We start from the raw sequence: 15,893 nt of genomic DNA, 5'->3' as shown, positions 1-15,893 counted from the left end.
GCTGATCAACACAAATGCGGGCTTTGAATATTTACGTTGTCAGCGGATGTCCCCATTGGTCAAAAGGGGAAAGGAATGAAGAGCTCACAATTACGACTTTAACTTAAAGTTTCTTTCCTTCGATATTTCCACCGATCTGCCCTCGAAAGGCGTAATTGTGGCAATGAAGAACTACCTTATGTTATGTTTGGTTTTACTCCTTCTCTATCTTTGCTTGGATGCTCTAGAACCCGATGAAGATCCGTACAAGATTTTGGGTGTTACTCGCTCTGCAAGCCAGGCAGACATAAAAAGAGCTTACAAGAAAATGGCAAGGAATTGGTAAATGAAGATAAATGTTCAAACATGTCTGTTTTTGAATGAAAGTTGTTGAATTTCTAAAAAAAACGTGCCGATATGATTATCCAATCAATGTGTTTATTTAGCTGAAAGCATTTGTTATTATTTTTATTTTCAATCCACGCGCGTAGGGAAATCACAATTTCAAACTACACAAAAGAGTGCAGGTGGGAGCGTTAAATAAGCGCCAGGGACGCTATCCGAGGGATGCACCTCAACAAGTTACAGATAACTGAGATACAGAAACAAAGGAAATATTTAACTTAATAAAAAGCTTTGGAATCAAGAACTGTGGGCTTCATTTAATAACATAATAAATGAATACTAAATAAGATCACCTGATTTTTTTTTAGTTTATGTATAACTGATGCAGTAATTGTATTGATTACAGGGCTCAATACTAACTTTTCAACTTACTAACCAAGCGGCTAGTGACGACGCAGATGTTACAAGAATTTCAGTTTGTTTACTAGCCAAACTGGTTAGTAGAAATTGAAAACCACTTTGCCAAAACTGAATTTTTACTAGTCTGGCTAGTTGGCTACTGTTAGTGTCAAGCCTTGGATTACAATTTTGATGCTGAGGAGTAATCCTACCTTAAAAAAAATAATTCTGTCTCTAGGCACCCAGACAAGAATAACGACCCCACAGCACAGGAAATGTTCATCAAAATCAATGAAGCTAATGAGGTGAGGATGTAATTCTCCCCTCTTTGTTTGCCATACAATTCTATGATGTTAGTTCAATTTCTCCAATTTAAAGGGGATGATTTGTACACCAAAATTATACAATAAGAAAACAAAGGTCACTGTCCTCATTCTTTTCCTTTTGGTGCTCACAAGATGAATTTGCGTAACGATCAAGAGCTTCCGTAGTTAGTGATATTTTCCTATTATTCTCCTGACCTTAATGTCTGATTCAAGGGTGATATTGTAAGGAGAAATTAGATGCTGGTCACTCTGAAGGGTTTAAGTGTTAAGATATTTTGATATCACACAGAGAAAAAGAATTGTATACCTAGAGCTGTGTGTTCGCTATATTATTTTACAATTTTATTGTTACATAAGCTATGTGTTACAAGTAGGACAGCACATTTAGGTTATTCCTACTTGTGAGAACAACGCATGTTTTTGAAGTTTGGAATAAAAGTTAGTCTTTTGTGAACACAGGACTGGTGTTTACTTCCATACTGTATCCCTACTCTGATCACTGTGTTTTTTATTTTCAGATTTTGTCAGATGAAGAGAAGAAAAGGAATTTTGATATGTTGGGAACTACCTCGCAGCCAGGCAATGGTCGACCACAAGGCAAACCATTTTATGATCCACACAGTGGGTTTAGCTTCTTCTTCAATGGAATGCCTTTTCAAAACTCTTGGTCAAAACCAGGACAGATTAACTACAGGTCGTACTACAAGGCAATCCTACCAGCGAGTCATGAGAGGCCCTACTTGATCGAAATTATTTCGGACTGGTGTTTTGCTTGTAAGTAAAATTAATTATAATGTCAAGATACAGTGGGTGACAAATCTCAACATGTCATGGTAACAACTCACTGCTGCAAAGAATCTCCCTATATGACGTGGAAGATTTTCTTGATTAATGTGGCTCTAGTTTGAAAACATGTGAATTTGTCTGGCTGATTGTGGCAATGAAATTCTGTCGCACAGAAAAGATTTTCAAGAAAATTCCTGGTGTCCTGAGGCAAACTTTCTTTGCTACTTCTTCCTTGTGTTGTATAGCAGCAACTTTTTTTGTAGCCAGTAGACAAACTGCAGCTTGTCTCACATTGACCTGTCACCTAGTATCTGGACTTAAACCCTCTCACTTACAAGGTCTCATCAGTATTTCTCCCTACTGTCTGCTATACAATAGTTATGATATTGTGTGGAGAACTTGGCATTAGATCAACTAATAATCCCCAAATTGATACTTTTCTTTTTTCTCATCACTCGTCTGCTTGATATTGTGTTGATATTGTAAGGAGAAATTCTGTCTTGGTCACTCATGGGAGTTAAATTGTTAAATGTGTGATCAAATGATAGTTATGCAATGGTGAGGGATGCAGATTAAAAAAAAGCATGTGATTTTTATTTCAAAAACAAGAAAGCAGACAATTTTTTTTTGAGATTGCAATAGAAAATTATGATTTGTGCAAACATCACTGCAAATGGAAGAATTGTCCCTGAACAGCAGATTTCAAAGTAGATAGATTCTAGAGTGTGTCAGTACAAGAATTCAGAACTGTGATAGAATTACTTTCTTTGTCAGAGGGTGAATTAGTGTCACAAGATGTGCATTTCTCTGCCCATGGAAGATTTAGCCCTTTAACTTTCAAGATTGGATTGTTAATTCGTCCCTATTAGCTCCTTTACATTTCCTTGTAAATCAGTTTCAAGATCAAGATTACAACTTCTACCTGATTAGTTTGAGTAAATTCTCATCACCTGTTTGCTGGGTTAGGTATGGATATTATAACTTGAGAAGTTACATGTTGATCACTTCAGGGGGTTTAAGGATTGAGACAAGATAGGGAGAGGTTTATGGCAGCCTAGCTTCGTTTTCACTACCAGATCCCTACGTAGACCTCTTGCTGCCTCATCTTACTCAAGCACTGATACTTTTTAATGATGGCCTGTTGGCAGGCCACAAAACGATTTTCTCTGAAAATCAAACCAGATCTAAATACATTGTAGACTCACATGATGTAAGTTTGTGCTTTCATTTTAAATAATTTTTAAATCAAAGGTGCACAAATTGAGGAGATATGGGAAGAAGCATCCAATAGCGTAAAGAAAGTCGGTGTGGGAATTGGCATAATCAATATCAACAGGAGTCCACGTCTAGCAGATGCACTGGGTGTAGGAAGGGTGCCCTCTATCATTGGTGTTATCAATGGGAGAGTTATGTTCTACAGTGAAATGGTTACTGTGCAGGGTTTGAAGGATTTTGTACTGGGGTTATTTCCACATGGCTTAATTGAAAAGGTAACTTTTGTTTCACGTATTGATAATGTGCAGAGAAAGTCCTAACTCTTTAGTCTCCTTGTTGCATTCCCAGTGCGCCAGACACATGTGCTGTGCACCAGAGTTCAACAGGTCAACCACCATGAAATGTGAGGATAGGGAGAAAGATTTCAAACTTCTTTATTCACACAGCACATGGGGTGGAAACTAAAGAAATACAGTGTCTCAAAATAAGGGAAACTGAAGAGGCTACAAATTGAACAAGGGCACAAACAAAAAGAAAACAACAGGCATGAATTACATTGGATTTCCCTCTGGGGAATAGTGAACACCTAGCTGTAGAAAACTCTGAACTCTGTTAAGTTTATTCCTTACTGTACAGGCATCTACTGAAAATTAAACTAAACTAAGAATGCATGGTAAGGGAATTTAGTTAGTAAAAGTGTTTACATAGAGGAAAAAAAATGGTGATTTTTTACTGCTAGCCACAAATGGAAATTCTATAATCGATGAATCAATGAATTGGTGTCTTTGTAATAAAAAAGGGGGAAAAGGTTCTTAGTGTAAAATTGACAGTTCATCTCCATAAATGTGACAGCGAAAGGATTAAACTTATACACCCTAACATGTGAAGGCATATTCACGATAATGCTCTTCATGCATTTGTGGTGACAAAGAGAATTTGTTTAACAATCAAGAGCTTCCCTAGTTGGTGATCAGTTCCTTTATTCTCCTGACCTTAATGTCTGCTTTATTGGTGTTATTGTAAGGAGAAATTAGATGCTGGTCACTCAGTAAAATTTCAGAATCTAAGGAATGATAGTGCAAGTATTAGCTCAAAAAAAGAAAAAAAAAAAAAAAAAACAGTGTACACCTTTTGAGTTCCGGATTATTTTATTCTTTAGATTTCAAAGCTATAATATTTGGGGTTTTCTTTATAAATGCAGCAAACAGGAATCAGCTTTCTAGGACCAGTTAGTACCAGGGGCCTGTTTCTCAATAGTCCCAGTAACTTAACAGGCACATAAAGCTGTTGTGTTTTCATTCAAGATGGGGATTTCAAAAGTTTTGAAAATGATACAATAAAATTATCACCTAAAGAAACAAAAAGGGTTGGTTTGGGTACCAGAACCTGCTTTCCTATCCTATAAATTTTGATTTTAAAACATGGCTTCATGCCTGCTAAGTTACCAGGACTTTTGAGAAACAGGCCCCAGGACTCATAAGAAAGGGACTCCTAAAAAAAGAAAGGGACTCCTAATCTTTTCATTAACAGTTTGGATTTATGTATGTTGCACGATCCTGGCAGTAGAGAGTGCTATTTATGCAATAGCAAAAATTAGACCTGAAAAAAATCAGGCCTGTATGGGATTCGAACCACTGACCTCTGCGATACTAGTGCTGCGCTCTACCAATTGAGCTAACAAGCCAACTGGGAGCAGGCCGTTAAATTGATTCGTAATAAACCCGTGATGATAAATCAGATACAATGAATATATGAAGTTCATATATTCAGACCTGATTTTTTTCAGGTCTGATTTTCGCTACTGCATAAATAGCGCTCTCTACTGCGAGGATCGTGCATCATACGTATCTACAACCGCAGTTCGAAATATATGAACTTCATATATTCATTGTATCAGTTTGGATTTAATCAACCATGGTAATGATTAGTCCAATAGATCTCTTTGTAGTAAACCAGACCCACATTATTTTTCCAGGTCACAGCCAGGAATCTTGATTTTTTCCTGACAACGAGCATCAGTAACAAACCAAGCGTCGTTTTGTTTTCTCCCAAACCTCGTCCTTCACTCCTTTATCATCTGGTGGCTTTCGGCAATCACAAGCGACAGTCATTTGGCTTTGTGTCGTTAACTGACAGCTCTTCGGAGCCTCTCAGGAAACGCTTTCGAGTAAACTTAAAGGAACCAACCGTGTTGATCTTTAAGGAGGAAGTAGCTGTGCCAGATGTGGTTGTTAAGGTAACTACATGTAGTTGAAGTTGACAAGCTCTTTTAAAAGGCACTTTCCATCCAATTTAATGTCAGTTTAACTGTTACTGACTGTTATAGAGTTGTCCGGTTTTATCACATAGCTATCATGTTGAAAATCAGAAATTATATCAGTGTCTTTTATTTCACGTATTTTCATAAATAAAAAGACATTACTTGAAAGTTAATGATCATGAAAAGATTTCAGATGGTTTGCAACATAATTCAAATATTTTGATAAAAAAAATTAGTCATTGAAAACTAAACAATTTTATAAACTTGTGTTGATGATTCTGTAATAATTCATTAAAAGATAAATAGTATTTGGCAATTGGACCATAACTTATTTTGAATTTTTACTGATAGGCATCTGAACTCAAGCATGGAAAGCTCCGTGAAGTGGTTGAATCTCACAAATATCTTCACCTCCCAAGACTGTTCTCAAGGTCTGTATTTGATGAACTTTGTCCCGAGGAGAGGTTTAGATCCCACCGAAGGTGAGTTGCTTAGAATGCCTAAATGTAGCATGAAAATATGTCTAGCCCAAATGAGAGTCTTGAAATTTTGTTGAAAACTTTTGTGTAACAGTCGGTAAAGGTAGAGAATCCGATCCAACGCGTCAGTCGACGGTCCGCCGACGCGTTGGTCGACCCTACCAACGTGTCGGTAGTGTGTTGTCTGATGCGTTGGCAAATGCGTTGTTGGGATCGGATACTTTATCGTTATCCAATACTCCTAGTGGCCTCATGTTACTGAAAACAAACTTGGGTTGAATGAGAAATGTGAGTAACTCAGTAACCGTTTCTTTCATGTCTTATTGCATCTTTCAGGCTGTGTGTGGTTCTTTTTACTAAACAAGGCCAACATAAGAAAGAGAAGCTTGCCTTAAGGCTGTTGGCAACGGATAATAAATTCCTCTCTGAGAGGCGGGTGAAATTTTTGTATATTTACGAAGGTGTGCAGCGAGATTTCGTGGAAGAGTTCAAAGATGGAGTGAAGGAAGACAGTTGTGCTGAAAATAAAACAGCATCAAAGGTAAATTATAGCATAAAAAAGAAGAGAGTGCGCTCTAATTGGTCAATTCAGTGTCCATCATTTGCCCATGGGTGTACGCTGCTGACGTGAACAAATACAAAGACTAGTTTTCCACGCGCGCTTGTTTTTTCTGGTCATGTAAGATTTGTTAAATAAAAGGGAACTCTTTTGCTTCAATATATCAATGTCATGTTATAAAACATATGTTGTTAACCATTTTTTAATGTTAACACTTGTAAAATTAACAGATAGATTCCACGTCACCATGCACCTGGGCCCAGTTGTTTAAAGGCTGACTAGCGCTAGCCCAGGGGTTAAATTTAAAACCTGGTGTCTTTATCCCTTTGTTTAAAAACCATTTTAGATAATTTCCTGTTTTTTTTCTAAACGTAAGGTCCTAGTTCTCTGGAACAAAGGTCAAAGGAAAGTCAGGTACGACTGGCTCCCAGGGGGGTGGTGTGTAAATGAATCTGAAGGGCCGCTGACCAAGACTCGGCTGTCTGTCATGTTGGAGGATCTACTGTCTGGAGAGGGCAAGCTGCGATACACCTCAAGTATCCCACGAATCTACAATGAGCATGCACCAGTGAGTACACTTGGACTATCATTGCTTTACGTAAATTTGTATACCTCAGATGTTCCAATATTCCCGACCCCTCTCCCCTAAAAAAGCCCTCCACCCTCCCCCCTCCCCATCCCCCTAAAAAAATTGTTGTACTATATAGATAATTTTGTTTGTACACGGTAACTTCCTTCAGCGCAATATAAGAGAATAAAATATCTAACTGAACTAGCTAATAATTAATACAGTATCACAGCTATAAAAACTGATCATATCACTAAATCTGCTTTTCTACGATGCCGTATTTGATTAAAAGCTATAACGACGCAGTTACGTTTAAATTCGCTTGAAGAAACTGTTGACCGGAGTTCATGGCAAAGACTGTTCCCACAACACAGCACCTGTATAGGCAAAAAGCTCTCTTCTAATAGTTGATGCGGGGTTGTGGAACAGCCAATTTATTCTCAGAATTCATCAGTCCGTACCAGGTAATATCCTTTCGAGATCTAAATCGGAATTATAGATATTCAGGGGTTAATTCATATAAGGTTTTGTGCATCTTAATAGAGGTAGCTACTAGTCTTTGATGACTTCGTCTTCATTGCTTTCATACAATAAAACACGGGCTACCCGGTTTTGGAACTTCTGTAGTTTTCACGCGGTTAGCTTAATTGGTTAGAGCGCCGGATTGTGTCGACGGTTCGAGCCCCGGCCGGACCGATACTCATGGTCTTAAAATAAGTGAGGAGAATTTGCTACCTTTCTATAATCAAGAAATGGATAGATATTCTAGTCTTCTCGGATAAGGATGAATAAACCGTAGGCCCCGTCTCCTGCAGGGTTAGGGGTAGGAGACGTTAATTTCCCACACACGAGATTACTGTGTTGTGAATGTCTTCCCTTGGGGTGCGATGGGTGGGAATTGGCCCAGAAAAGCCCCCGTGGGGAGAGGTCAGCTAACGTATGTAGGTATGTATTTATGTATGCACATAGGTCGATACCACAGTTGCCTCAAACAGCGCAGCAATGATCAAAATGTGGCTAGGCTATGCTGTTATACATATCAATAAGAACATTGCCTTAGTTATTCTTTTAATTGCATCCAAGATCTTTTTACAAACACTCTGTAGTTATTTGGGCTTGATAGAGTTTCAGTACAAAAAAATCTTAATCGCTTAATCGAATAAGTACGATTCGCCTTCAGATGATTTCATTATGTTATCTTCGTTGTCATATATTTTGTTTATTATTTTAATAAACAAAAAACGTATGATAACTGAGATGCCAGAAGCTTGTTAATCTATTGCAGCTTTGGAATATCCTCTATTGACACATAAAAGGTAATTAGTTAAAGAAGTGTGTTAAATTCAAATTTCATTTTCTCCCAAAGACAGAACGTGTACCAGTATGTACACTTAGACTATTATTGCTTAACGTCGATGTGTATATCTTAGATGTTGCAATAATCCTGACCCCCTCTCCCTTTAAAACTTCCTCCATCCTCCCCACCCCCAACACGGTAAAATGCCTCAGCACAACCTGAGAGAATAAAATATCCAACTGAACAAACTAATAATTAATACAGTATCATAGAAATAAAACCCATCATATCATTAACGCTGCTTTTCTACGATGCCATGTTTCATTAAAAGCTATAATGACGCAGTCTACGTTTAAATTCACTTGAATAGACTGTTGACCGGAGTTCATGGAAAAGGTTGTTTCATAACATAGCACCTGCACAGGGCTCGACATTAACTTTTCAACTTACTAGCCAAGTGGCTATTGACATTTTAGATGTTCTTAGATGTTCTTAGATGTTACGACAATTTCAGTCTGTTGACGAGCCAAACTGGCCAGTGGAAATTGAAAACCACTAGCCAAAACTGAATTTCTACTAGTCTGTGGCTAGTGGGCTACCCTTAGTGTTGAGCCTTGTCTGTATAGGCAAAAACCTCTCTTCGAATCGTTGCTGTGGGGTTGTGGAACAGCCAATTTATTCTCAGAATTCCTCAGTCGGTACGAGGTAATATCCCTTCGAGATACAAATCGAGATTGTAGATATTCAGGGTCAATCCGTGTGAAGTTTTGTGCATCATAAATGGGGTGACTATTAGTCTAAGATGACCAAGTTTCCGCCAGCTGAGTGCCTGGAAAAAGAAATGTGTTAAATTCAGATTTCATTTTCTCCCGAGGACAGATCGTACTCAAGGCAGAGGCAGTCTTTTTACTAACATTTTATATTCGTTTGAGCTACGTAGAGTTTCAGTACGAAGAATTTAAATCACTTCATCGAATATATATGACTTGCCTTCAGATGATTTCATTAAGTTATCTTCGTTGTCGTATGTTTTGTTTATTAGTTTAGTTTAGGTTATTGAGATTTGCCACTGAAAAATACAATTTACAAGTAAAATACATGAACAGAGACACGCAATAAATAAACAAAAATATAATGGCAGGAGAAAAATACAGGGCGAGCCCCACTTGACATTTTGTCCCCTTACAAAATACAAAGAATAGAAAAATATAGGTTACATATGCACTTATGTACTTTGTCTGTAGAATAAAATAATTTGCCGACTGACTGCGACACTTAGTTAGGGCGGAGTATAAAGCGTGAGCGTTTCTGTATAAAACCGCCTAACTAAGGCTTTAAAGTTATGTAAAGAGCTCGCTTGCTTAATGTTGCTCGGTAAATCGTTCCATAATTTAAGTGTGCGAGGAAAGAAAGAGTTTGTAAAATACCGCTGAGTATGAGTAAATAAAGGGCGGATGTTTGCAGGATGATGACGTCGGGTTGCGTATGTATGGTTAGCCGGAAGCAGAAGATGGTCAAAGCTAGCAATATTATTTTAATAAACAAAAACGTGTGATAACTAAGATGCCATAAGCTTGTTAATCCATCGCAGCTTTGGAATATCAGAACAGAATATGATGATTTAACCCCAGATCCCCCACTCTTCTTCCTGCAACGTCCCCACCCCCCCCCCCCGCACCCAAAATGCGCGTTGCCTTAAAGCTAAAGGGAACTTGCAGCACAATAGGTAACATATATTATGACAGTGACAAAGTTCATAGGTCAAGATTGCTAGATATAAGTATTTTTTGTTGTTGTTTTTAGTGTTCTTTGGTTTTTCTGGATTGAGAAAGATGTAGTGGTCGATTGAAATGCATTGAAAAGATAGCGTTAATGATAAAGAGGGGGGGGGGGAATGAAAATTGTATTCTTGCGCAAGAAAGAAAGAAAAAAAAGTGTTCTGGCTTCGTTTTGATTCATGAATGAAGGAGCATCTTCATTTTCTTTTCTTTTTTTTTATTTCCAAGGGACTCCTTTCCATGTTGTTCAGCTGGTGTTCAGATGCCTATTACTACGTAAAATCGTCTTTGTATCGGTAAGTTTTTATCAGTATTTCCTCTTTTTGCGCTGCTTTACACGGCGTTACCAAGAATACTTACAATAGTACATGATGGTAATTGAACTGGTTGGAGTGCAATTTGGTCTGAAATCGTGCGCAGACGTTTATGGAAGTTCCTTTCCTTTTGTAAACCGAGTAGAAAGATTTTGGGGGCGAACTTGGTTTGTCGCGAGGGGGGGGGGGAGGGTGCGAACTCGCAAATATGTTTGAAGGCGATCTTGCACTGTGGTCAAACTTCCAGTGTCTTTGTTAAAGAATATTCAAGGTAGATTTTCGATATGCATGGTAAAGAACTTTTAATGTTGTATTCAAATCTCGTCCGGGGTATTTGTTACTTCATTGTTTTGTGATATTCCAGGGAGGTCGTTTGATTTTTATTTTTGTATCATATTCATTTAGTTCGTTCCATTTTCTTTCAGGAGAGAAACCATTTCTTTGTTTTCCTTGTTGTGTGGAGTGGGAGTCATTCTGGTTTTCAGTGTTTTACTTCCGAGTGCGAAGTGAGTAACGATTAATTGATCTTTATTCTTGCTGCTCTCGCCTCTCTCCTCTCAGGCGTCTTCTTAAGGAGGACGAGCGAGCGTTGCAAGTTTGCTATCGTTCACCGAGCCGCCATGTTTGATGTACGGTTAGAGCCGACTATGAGGGGAGGGGAAGGGCAAAAGCGAGGATTTATCCTACCCCTCCGGCTCCCTGCTGTCAAGATTTTGCCCATCGCTCGACTACCCTGGTAGAACTTTCTTTCTCTTCCAACCTTCCTCTGCTTTGAAAATCCAATATGCCAGCTAAAATTTTAACGAATCAATGCTGAGCGCTCGCTTGCTTAAAGTTGGCTAACACTAGAAGTTATACCAAAGGTAAATTTGAATCCAAGTTTTTACACATTTTAATTCAAGTTTTTACAATTTTCATAGTGAGCCTATAGATCGGGTGTACAAAGCATCCTCTAAGAAGAACCAGAGGCCCCTAGAAAGCGAGTCTGTCCTGGGCCTCCTTCGTTTGGACCACAGCACCGAAAAGACCCTGATCAGAGATGCCCCTCGGGGCCAAATCACGTTTACTCTGCTGGTTGATGCCACCACTACACAGGAGGTGGTAAAGCTGCCTCTCATTCAAGCGTATGCCGATTTGGTTTATCCTTACAGCAGGTATGTATATAGCAACTAGATTTATAACATAACCAAAGTAAAGCGCGCGCTCTGATTGGTCAATTTAGCGTCCTCCATTTGCCCATGGGTGTACGCTGCTGACGTGAGCAAATGCAAAGACTATTTTTCCGCGCGCGCTTGTTTTTTTCTGGTCACGTAAGATTTGTTAAATAAAAGGGAACTCTTTAGCTACAATGTGTTAATGTTATGTTATAAAACAAATGGTAAACACCACAGCGTACACTATTGAGTTATGGATGCACTTGGGAGGTTTGCTAAGCACTCAAGAAGCTAGAGTCGCTCTCGGCTATCGCCTCAAGCGACTCTTTCGCTTCGCAACCTCCCGCGTGCATCCATAACTCAATAGTGTACGCTGTGGTGTTTACCATTTGTTAAAAAGTCGAAAATCGTGCCGCCGTTGGTGGGTTGAATGAATGACAACAATGGGCAACAATAGACAGAGAATCTTGAACATTCCATGTTTAAATGAATTAAAAGCGACGATCATATTACCCTGTGTGTAACTGAAATTTCCTCCGGTCCCAGGAGTGCCCGCGCTTGAGGAACTGTGCTGGTCTTTTGTTTGAGTTCTCATTGGCTGCTTGTGATGTTTCCCTTTATTGTGATTGGTCAAGAAAACTCGCGGCACTCTCTTCACCAATTAGATTCAAGACTGAAACTAATTACGACTGGGTCGCCCGCGTTTTCCCGCGTTTGAGGAAGTTTCCTTGTTTTTAGTTTTGAGTTCAGAAGTTAAACTATTCTTGTTTTGTTTCATTTCTGCTAGAAACCCCAATTTTAAATTCACCTGGCTTTCAATTCCTGACAACCTGGCGTGGTGTGCCGAGATTCTGGATGTGGACAAGTTTGGTGAAGTGACTCCTGGAATTGTTCTCGCCTTAAACGGCTACAAGAAATACTTGTCTGTCTTTAAACCGTCTGACCTTTCCGAGGGAGCCTTCTTCAAGAGGCAAGGGGGAAACCTAATGGGATTTGATGACACTGATAGCGATACGGATCCTAACGAAGATGGAATGACGGAATACGAGAGAAAACGACAAAAAGTTCTGAGTTTGTCGATTCGAACACAGTTAGTACATTGGTTAGAGAGGTTTTGCGATGGAATGACGGACAGAAAACGAATCGTGGAATGGCCGAAGTTTACCAACTAGTTGTTTCCATAGTTGCTGGTAGAGGAGTTTTTATGAATATTTGCGCCTACCCTGCTGAACAGGTGCTTTTGTTGTTCGCACGAGGATTTACAACGCTTCATATGGAACAGGACCTAGCCGCAAGACAGGTCATTGCGACAAGGAAACGGAGCGGAGCGGTTGTTTTTAAAGTTTTTTTTTTTTTTTGGATATTTTGCGCGGGAAATTGGCGCGTAGTAACAAAGCGGTCAAACGTCTACGTTTTTGCGAACGTTGCAATGACTAGGTGTCAAGTTTTTTCCATCAGTTTCACACACACAAGCCAGTAGGTCACGGTGTTTTAAGGAGCATATAACTTTTTCGTTAAAGCTTAATGCAGAGTGGTAAATCGACGGGACAACCGTTCTTGATTAGGCTTTGAGTTCGATTTCCTTACGTTTGCTTCCTTTTACAGATTGCTATGAACGTTTCACTTACCTCTCGCTTATATTACGAGACAGTGGTTGTTTCCTAATGTTATCCTTGGAAATTTTGCGCGGAACACTGGTCCAAAATTGATCAACTCGAGCATGCTCGACGTTTGACCGTTTTGTTGCGCGTGGCCGGCCAAAACTGATCACCTTGCACATAACCCACGTTTGGAGCACGTCTTAAAGCAGACAAAGGGTATCTTTCTTGACAACTCGAGATGCCTAGACGATGTCAGAAATGGTGTAGGAGTCAGTTTTGTGGAAATCACAATTCCTTGATGAAAAATTAACAGTTTACCGAAATAATGTCCATTTGAAGGACAAAAATATTAAAATATATTTATTTAGAGGTTTTCGATGCCTCATGTTTTATTATTTTTTTTTTATTAAATTAAATGTACAGTTTAACTTAAGTTCAAGTACTTATGTATGTTAAAGTGCCTGTACAAGGTTTGACAACTGATAGAATGATGTAAAGATGCTAATGTACAGAAAAATAAAACTTTTGAAAGGGATGTGAAACTGGACGACATCTTGATGTCGCAAAATTGGGAATAACAAGTCTCCTGTAAAACTGAACCCCTTGACCCTTAAAGAGTGACCAGCATTTCATTTCTCCTTACAATATCACCCCAAAATCACACATTAAGGTCAAGAGAATAAAGGAAATGATCACCAACTAAAGAAGCTCTTGATTGTTAAACAAATTCTCAATGTCAGTACCATAGGAGGTTTAAGGAGAACAGAATGAAAAATATGCGCACTGTTAACACCAGACTGTACTGTGGTGTGGCCTGGGAACGTTTCTCCGGTTTTTGATACTCAGGCTGAAGAGTTAACGACGATCTGCTTGGAGTATAATAATCCAAGTAGACATAATGACTGTTCAGGAAAAACTACTGACGCACTCTGGAATCTTTGTAGGCAGCTTCCAAGGAGCCATTTTCAATTATTCCGTAAGAAAAAATTTTTGAGACCGTCTTGCCCGAAACGATGAGTAGCAAGATAAACGATTTCAGTTGTAAATGAACTGTTCAATATACAAAGGGGGGGGGGGTGGGAATCAAAGGCACGAGGAGGGGGAGGGAGCCCTTTCCAACCCCTCCAAAAAGAGTTCCCATCCCAACTTTTTTTTTTTTTCACCCTCGCCCCACACCGTTCTCAAAATTTTCAGATCCACTTTCTGTGATCCACACAATCGTAAGGATGGCAGGTTTAAAATTCAATAAGTTAAAACCTTCCTACAAAATAAAATTCCAAACTTTTCGTTTTAGTTTCTCCTTGATTCCTTTTTACTTTGGGCTCTTTTCTTCTGGGTCACTTTGACGTGAAGAAACGCGGGTGTCAAGGTGACGCCGAGGAATGGTGGCGATGTTACGTCCTCAACGATTATAACATAGTCCCCTATAAAAAGCAAAAAGGAAAATAGTGTTTACCTTTCAGGAACCTCGAGCCCAACTACAGACATTTCATGGAAACATCAGCAACGAATATTGGTTTAGTTGTGCTTCACTAAGCCCTGCGATTGGTTAAAAAAAACCTCGTGCTACCATCTCAACAAATCAGATGCAAAATTAACATGCGACTTCAAACTCGTTACCAGGGTCCTCTCTTTTCCTCCCTCGAAAAATACTCTGGGAAAGGGGTTACCCCGACTTAGTCTCTCGTATTTCCCTCGCTTAAGGTCCTCCGAGTTTTGATTGGTTCTTTGTCATATTTTCCGTTCTCATTATTGGCCGGTGTGTTTCGTTATAATCACTTTCAGAAGGCTATTTTTTTTAGCACTTATTGAAAAAAGCTCTGTAGAACCAAAGACTTGGCTAGCTTTACGCTCAAGGTACTGAGTGATTAACTGACCCGGTTTACAAAACTTGTCATCTTTTTCTTCTTTCTTTTCTTTCTTCCTTTTCCCTTCTACTTTTTCCACCACATCAGCTAAAGCATCTTTCTTCTTCCTTCCGTCCGGCGACGGAACACTACGATTGACAACTTTCAGCAAGTTCGCGTTCAGTAAAGGACTGCGCTTGTCCTTTGATCTAAAATAAATGGAAGGTACGTTGGGAATATTTTCAGAAAGTATAAAATACCAGTTCGGTAAGACAGAAAAAATATTAAAACGGGAACAGTAACCCCCACCCCCCCCCCCCCCACCCACTTCAAAAGAAAAAATGACGACGGCCAAAGAAACTGCCTGAAGCAAGGGGAATGCGGGAAACGAGAGAGATCAAATGGCGATGGATTTAGATTTGATTTGCTCGGTTTCAGAAGACGATGGTGCAAATATTCTTAACGAATCATAGGGCGGGGTAAAGAAAACCGAAGCTTTTCTTAAAGATTGTCTCAGGTGAACTATCTCACGTACTTCGTATTTGCGAGTTTTGGGTCCTCTTGCATTTCAGAAGGCGGGGACGTCTGTAGAGACACGAAACTGTTTACGGGTTTCACCCCAGAGGGGAGGAGTGGAATGTAGAGATTTTCAAGCAATGCTTTCCCTGCTGTAGTACGCACGGGAGAAACAGGAGGAGGAAGGACTGCCGCAGGGGGAACCATAAGTACACTAGGATCAGCTGTGTGTAAAAACAAACAAAAAATTAACATCTTACTTAGCTCAAAGCCAACCTCGTTCCCGGTGGGGCCTCACCCCAAAGTCAGGGAAAATGCCATGGGAACGAGGTTACCTTTCAGCAAGCCCTGAAAATAAAAACAAACAAATACAAACAAATGCAATTAATATCTTAATAAGAGCCTTTCCGCACTAGCGAAAAGTCGATTAGTTATACAAATTTTCTGTCATCGCCGAAATTTTACAAGTG

General features: G+C 39.4%; 2 protein-coding genes across 3 annotated transcripts in view; one reads left to right on the top strand and one right to left on the bottom strand.

Moving 5' to 3' along the window:
• The first annotated feature begins 48 nt into the window (after window positions 1-48).
• Window positions 49-13,595, top strand: LOC111327100 (dnaJ homolog subfamily C member 16). Of its 2 annotated transcripts, XM_088731643.1 has the most exons (13): window positions 232-321; window positions 731-820; window positions 962-1,028; window positions 1,568-1,823; window positions 3,087-3,325; window positions 5,026-5,286; window positions 5,662-5,792; window positions 6,126-6,330; window positions 6,725-6,916; window positions 10,220-10,287; window positions 10,731-10,811; window positions 11,226-11,459; window positions 12,247-13,595. In XM_088731643.1, the coding sequence occupies exons 3-13, from the start codon at window positions 999-1,001 to the stop codon at window positions 12,629-12,631; spliced, it is 2,082 nt and encodes a 693-aa protein (XP_088587769.1). In that variant the 5' UTR covers window positions 232-321; window positions 731-820; window positions 962-998; the 3' UTR covers window positions 12,632-13,595. The 2 variants fall into 2 exon arrangements, with proteins under 2 accessions (XP_022786941.2, XP_088587769.1); XM_022931206.2 differs by lacking the exon at window positions 731-820 and having other exon boundaries at window positions 49-321.
• A 542-nt stretch (window positions 13,596-14,137) lies between these two features.
• LOC111327101 (MORN repeat-containing protein 1) overlaps window positions 14,138-15,893 on the bottom strand; it is a 12,187-nt gene continuing 10,431 nt past the window's right edge. The window contains exons 11-13 of the mRNA XM_022931207.2: window positions 15,443-15,647; window positions 14,938-15,116; window positions 14,138-14,484 (exon numbers count right to left, since the gene is read on the bottom strand). Coding sequence (XP_022786942.2) covers window positions 14,351-14,484; window positions 14,938-15,116; window positions 15,443-15,647 — 518 coding nt within the window. The 3' untranslated portion in view covers window positions 14,138-14,350. The remainder of the gene's footprint in view (window positions 14,485-14,937; window positions 15,117-15,442; window positions 15,648-15,893) is intronic.

This window comes from Stylophora pistillata, chromosome 8, assembly GCF_964205215.1.
Source record: "Stylophora pistillata chromosome 8, jaStyPist1.2, whole genome shotgun sequence".
NCBI classification, from domain to species: Eukaryota; Metazoa; Cnidaria; class Anthozoa; order Scleractinia; family Pocilloporidae; genus Stylophora; species Stylophora pistillata.
Note: the sequence above shows the minus strand (reverse complement) of the source record. Positions and strands in the feature narration are given on the sequence as shown.

Coding starts and splice junctions, on each gene's coding strand:
- LOC111327100 (XM_022931206.2), top strand. CDS start 164: ATGAAGAACTACCTTATGTTATGTTTGGTTTTACTCCTTCTCTATCTT. Junction 1,029..1,567: donor AAATCAATGAAGCTAATGAG/GTGAGGATGTAA, acceptor TTTTATTTTCAG/ATTTTGTCAGATGAAGAGAA. Junction 6,917..10,219: donor TCTACAATGAGCATGCACCA/GTGAGTACACTT, acceptor TTTATTTCCAAG/GGACTCCTTTCCATGTTGTT.